Source organism: Chrysochloris asiatica, unplaced genomic scaffold (genome assembly GCF_000296735.1).
Source record: "Chrysochloris asiatica unplaced genomic scaffold, ChrAsi1.0 scaffold00286, whole genome shotgun sequence".
NCBI classification, from domain to species: Eukaryota; Metazoa; Chordata; class Mammalia; order Afrosoricida; family Chrysochloridae; genus Chrysochloris; species Chrysochloris asiatica.
In genome coordinates, this window is record NW_006408804.1 from 1200314 (window position 1) to 1206657 (window position 6344).

At 43.6% G+C, this 6344-nt stretch overlaps 1 protein-coding gene across 1 annotated transcript in view; it reads right to left on the reverse strand.

The window, feature by feature from the left end:
• The window catches only part of IRAK1BP1 (interleukin-1 receptor-associated kinase 1 binding protein 1), a 46437-nt gene extending 40592 nt beyond the window's left edge, over window positions 1–5845 (reverse strand). Inside the window, exon 1 of the mRNA XM_006874564.1 lies at window positions 5515–5845. Within this exon, the coding sequence (XP_006874626.1) occupies window positions 5515–5829 (315 nt within the window). The 5' untranslated portion in view covers window positions 5830–5845. The remainder of the gene's footprint in view (window positions 1–5514) is intronic.
• Window positions 5846–6344: the final 499 nt, after the last annotated feature.

The following is a 6344-nucleotide window of genomic DNA, read 5'->3' on the forward strand; positions in this document are numbered from 1 at the left end:
TATATCACTTTTTCCTGGAAAGGTTTAGAATATGGAGACAAATCAATAACTATAATATAGAGTGTGAAGTATTATTGAAGGTGGGGGGTAGAGTGTGGAAGTTATGTTAGTGGGACTCCCAAGGAGGTGAGCTTGAGCTGGTTCTTAAAGGAAAAAAATGAGACAGGACAGGACAGAGATAACAGGAAATGAGGGTGTCTTGAGAATTAGGCTCTGCTTAACTGGTGGAGCCTAATTCTCAAGACACCCTCATTTCCTGTTATCTCTGTCCTGTCCTGTCTCATTTTTTTCCTTTAAGAACCAGCTCAAGCTCACCTCCTTGGGAGTCCCACTAACCAGTTAAGCAGAGGATGGAGCTCTGGTAGCGTAGTGGTTACGAATAGGGCTGCGAACCTTAAGGTCAGCGGTTCGAAACTACCAGCCGCTCCGCGGGAGAAAGATGAGGCTTTCTACTCCCGTAAAGATTTACACCCTCGGAAACCCTATACAGGGTCGCTATGGGTCGGAACCGACTCGATGGCACATAACAACAACAACAACAGTTAAGCAGAGGAGACTGGACTTTAGCCTGAAGGGAACAAGGAGACTTTAAGAAGGGGAAAGATGGAGTAAACCTGATAATCCATGACTCTGAAATAAGGACTTTGTGGAAAACCATTATAATTTATCCTGAACAGATTTATAAATGCTATTTTATGTAATCTCCTGGTGTGGTGCCATCGAGGATAAGCACCCAACCTCAAGGTCTGTTTGAACTGCAAGGCTGGTGGCTCAAACGCGCCAGCCGCTCCTTGGAAACCCTATATGGGTCACTATGAGTCAGAACCAACTGGATGGCACTTTTTAACAAAAACAACAACTGAACAGATTATCTACATGACTACTTTTCTCCATTAGCAACGATATTACAGTCTTTCCTATGTGCTGCCATGATGTCATGAATATAGAACTTTAATGCAATTACAGAAGGCTGGAGTTAGTCATTTACTTTGCCTTACACATTTGAAGTTAGAGCCATGTGATCTCAGTATACATTTTATACATTGTTGCTATTTAGTGTGGAGTCTAGCCCAACTCATATTAACTCTGCATAGGGTTTCCAAGGAGTGACTGGTGGGTTTGAATTGCTAACCTTGCGATTAGCAGTCCTGTACTAATCCTACAAAGCTTAAAAACCAAAAAAGTAAACCTACTGTCGTCATGTCAATTTCAACTCTATAGGATAGAACAGAACTGCTCCACAGGGTTTCTGAGGCTGTAAATCATTCAGAAGCAGACTGGTTGGTGGTTCAAACCACCAACCCCCACCAGGACTCCTTAAGAAGTACTTATACTACTCAAAACATGACTGAAACACTGGCAGGAATTTTGGGTGTTTTTAAATTTTCTATTGTGAATTGGGTGAAGGTTTACAGCGCAAATATTTTGTTTTCCATTCAACAATTCATACACATTTTGTTTCATCTCAATGATTGCAATTCCATCAGTGTAACAATATTTATCCTACTTCCTGTGTTTTGTTTCCACTTCTCGTTTCCTAATACTTCTGAACTTTGCCCTTGAGTAAATGTAACCTTTTTGATCTCCAACAATTGATTATTCTATGATATGCATAATTCTCCAGTGTTATTGTTTCCCTTGTGGATGTATCTATTGTTTGGCTGAAAATTGAGCCATAGCAGTGAGTAGTTCCAGATCTGAATGGCAACTAAGGGCCACAGTCTTGGTGGATTCATCAGTCTCTAGCCAACTAGTACACCTGGCTGTTTTTATGATTTTGAATTTTGTCCCACATTTTCCTCCTATTCAATCTAGGGCATTCTAATGGGCTCTAGAGCAGTTGGTATTGGTAGGTGGGCACTAGTTCTTCTGGTCTCAGGATCATGGAGACTGAGGCTCGCATGGTCCATTTGCACACTGGATTGTTCCCATGTGTCTTTGATACTTGTAACTCTTCTTTCCAATTGATGGGGAGAAATCAATAGTTACACCTTAGATGGCCACTCACAAGCTTTTAAGAGCCCAGTCACTACTAGCCAAAGTAGGATGTAGAACACTGCCTTTAGGGACTATTTTATACCAATTGACCTTGGTGTCTCCCAAAACTATGATGCTAAATTCCCAGGTTGAGCAACTCATTCCCTCAAGATATTTATGTCTAAGAATTTTCATAATTTTGCCCCCTACATACTCCACCACATTCACGGCTACAATTTGCAGCAAAGTTTTGCTTCTTCTGAGTGTCATATTTCTAGCAATAGAGCATTAAGTGAAAATATCCACACTTTAATAAACTCATTGATACCCTGATACACTGGTTTACAGGGACCTATTCTATAAAAGGAAGAAATAATTTCTAATTTTCTCATTGTAATCATCTGGAGCCTATTATAGTAGGAGTTCTTGGTAGCGCTGTAGGATAAGCACTGGACAGTTAACCAGTTTCAAACCCACAAGCTGCTCCTCAGAAACCCTGTACAAGGCCGCTATGAGTAGGAACCAACTGGACAGCATTCAGGATTAATGCGCTGTACTGCAAAGTTGGTTTGAACCACAAGGTCGGCGGTTCAAGCTCACCAGCTTCTCCTTGGAAACCCTAGACAGGGTCGCTATGGGTCAGAATCGACTCGACGGCACTTAACAACAACATTATTATGAAGTAAGCCAGATTTTTTTTTTTTTAAGTTTTTATTGTGAGTTGAGTGAAAGTTTACAGGGCAGATCATCAATTTTACATTCAACAAATCATATACCTTGTTTCATTACAATGATTATAATGCTCTCCAAGTACCACCAGTTAACAGTTATTCCTCTTTGTTCATTTTAGTTCTTTTCTTTTTTTTTTAAACACTCAGGCATATATAATAATTTACACCAGCAAACGGCACATTCTGCAAGTCTGCCTCCTGGCCGCCTGCTCTTAGTCCCTCTCTGCCCATGAATCTAGAGTCCTCAGCTGCTCCCTCTCGCATGGTCCCATCTCTGCCTCCATCTCTGGTGTCATTGCTTCTGTGGACAAGGTCTCACATTCCACTTGTGCTCTTCTCCCTGATGGTTCTAGGGTCCTTTGTTTCCGGACTGTAAGATTAACTACTCCCCTGTTTTTGTTACAAAACTTCTACCTTTACAATTGTGACAGTTGCAGTTAGTCATGATAAAAATTACTCACTATGGAATCATAAGAATTTTATCCCCATCTAGAAAAGATGAAAACTATTCAGTGGGGATTCTATCTTCCCCCACACACTTCCTTTTGAAAAATTGTAAGCCAGTCACTTCGTGCCTTTATAGCCCCCTCATTTTAGGTAGCCAATGTCTAAATTGCCCATCCCAATCTATTCTGTGTATAGAGGGGATAGCATTGATACTTGATGTGAAGACTCCTTCCCTCTCTCTTTGTACTTACAGCTACTACATTCAGGAGTATAGGTCAAGTTCATCAAATTGTAGCAAATTACCTGCGTTTCCTTTATAAAAAAAAAAATTTTTTTTTTTCAATCTTCCTCTAGTCTAGTTCTGTTTATCAAGCCATCGAGGCTAGGTCAAGAACACTGCAAGTCTGGGTGTTCTTGTGCATCTCCCCTCACTTTGTATCAGCTGGATGCTTCACTCTCAGCTCTAGCCCTCTGTGGCTATGTCCTTGTCCATGGGCTCAGGTATGCCCAGGTCTCACCACACTCTGGACCAACCAACCAGCCCTTCCTCTTCTCTCTCTCATCTCCAGGTCAATGGGAGTCTATGGAACGTGGTTGAACTCAGTCCATTTCTTCATTGCTGCCTTTCCTCCTCTTCCACTCACCAGTAGACCAATGTGGTTGTCAGCAAGCTTACATGTCTGCTCATGTTTTCCCTTTGAGTGTCAGTCTTAGAGGGGGGTTGTCCTAAAGGGACTTGACTGCTTGCCTTGATGGCTTCCTGGAGAACAACTTGCTTATTCTTGTAGTAGCCAAGAAAAATCATCAGGATTTTTTCTGATGATTTTTCTTTGAGGATGTATCTTCTGTCATTCTAGCTGTTCCTGGCGGGTCTGCATGTCCTTTCCAGTGGGAACGTCTCACCTCAAGAAGGTTCTTGATGGGACTCAGGATTCCACCTATAAGTTCCTATACATTGCAAAGGAGCCACAAGAAGTAACCTAGATTTAGGCCTCTGAAATACATGAGTTTAGACCACTACTTTCATAAGTATGGTGGTGGTTATGTGCCGTGGAGTCGGTTCCGACTCATAGCGACCCTATACAGGGTTTCCGAGGCTGTAAATCTTTACGGGAGCAGAAAGCCTCATCGTTCTCCCGTGGAACAGCTGGTAGTTTCGAACTGCTGACCTTGCGGTTCACAGCCCGATTCATAACCGCTACGCTACCAGAGCTCCTTTCATAAATATAGTAAATGGGTTTTAAAACCTGTCTTTGTGTGGGTTACTCAGGTTAATTCATATTAAAAAAAAATACTTCCTTAATTTAAGATTTATTTAGTGATTTATCTCATAAACATCCCTGATGAGCAGGCAGAGCCACTTCATGTAAGTAACATTCTGATACACACACAAAAAAGTTAAAACTAAAAAGCTTAAGCTTTTATTTTGAGATTTTTATAAAACAAAACCAAATGCTATTTCCCACCACCACCACTCTGTGGTGCTGTAGGATAACGCACTGGACTGCAAGGTTGGCGGTTCAAACTCACCTGCCGCTTCTCGGAAACCCTATACCAGCTCAAAGGCACTTAACAACAACAACAACAACAACAACAAATGTGGGCTCCTAGTGTGGTGTCGTGGGATCAGCACTGCCACAAACTCGGTGGTTCAAACTCACCAGCCACTCTTTGGAAATCCTATACAGGGTCACTATGAGTCAGAATCTACTGGATGGCACGTACAATAACAACAAATGTGGACTCTTCAAAACAACGTCAACAAAATACAACGACTGAAGAAATAACCACAAGAGGAAAAGCTCTTCATGGTTTCAAGGAGGCAGGCCTAGCTTTTCACTTTCTAATTCTATGGTGGTTGTGTGACGTTGAGTTGGGTTTCCGAGGCTGTAAAATCTTTACTGGAGCAGACTGACTCATCTTTCTCCCGCGGAGTAACTGGTAGACTTGAACTGCTGACCTTTCGGTTAGCAACTCAACTTGTAACCCACTACGCTACCAGGGCTACTTTTCATGGTGCAGAATAAAAACAACAATTAAAAAAAAAAAAAAACGCTTAGAATTCAGCACATTACATTTACATCTAATGTTTCAAGTGTAATATTTCATGCATAAAAACAAGACCACCTGAAATACCAAAAAAACCGCACCCAATTTGCCTTCTTTTATTTCACGCGTTCACTGCAGCGAATAATTTTTCGCTTCTAGAAGTGTAAGTCAAAGGTGCGTGGCGCTCAGGAATATAGATGCTATAAAGTGTTCACTATGCTCAAGGCCGTCTCACCCGCAGCTCCGCGCCGGGGTCGTAGGGACTACCCTAGGCCTCGCCCTTAGTGCGGTCCGGTTCGAAGTTCCTTACCTGCAGGCCCTGTTGCTGGAGGCTCTGCGAGATGTAGTCCAGGCGGCGACAAACACTCTTCTTGGCCTCGGCCGCTGCCTCCTTGGTGCTGCTCACTCGTATAGCTATCTGGGCCCGGTCAGGAACAGCAGATACCTCCGCGGTGCCACTTACATGTACTTCGCGGACCGTACTTTGGGACTGGGCTGAGGGTAGGGGACGGCGGGGGCCAGGCAGCGTCTCTCCGCCCGAGATCAGGCAGTTCTCTCGGCCCCGGTCAGCCCAGGGAACCAGTTCCACGAACACTCGCGACGGAGGGGCTTGTTGCAGGGACATAGCGATGGCAGCTGTGTTTCCATAGCAACTCTAGGCCGACGGCGGCCGAAGGGGTCAATTATGCCCGGCGCTGAGGATGCCGGGAAGGGTTTTGACGGCCCGGGAGCTTCTTCTGGCGCGAGATAGGCTTGGAGGGAGTTTTTGCGGCGGCGTGTCTACTAGGTGTCAACTGAATACGTGTTCGAATTTTTTAATGTGTTTACTTCACGGTCCGCAAAAATCCTAAGCGAGCTGCAGGTGCAGCTCTCTCTTGGCGAACTCCGCCCCCTCACGCACAAGACTTGTTTTCTCTGGCTTTACCGGGCCCACCTTGGGAATTCTGCAGGCACAGAAACCAAATAGCTTTCTGAGACACAACAAAGCCAATGATTTAGTTAAACTACGGTTTATGGTTCACCAGAGAGTTCTATTGTGATGAACTTTTTGCCACTTCCATTATGGGCAGTTTTTTATTCCCCTGAATCTCAGTTTCTTTCTAGAAAGCAATGTTGATAACACCAACTCACAGGTTTGCT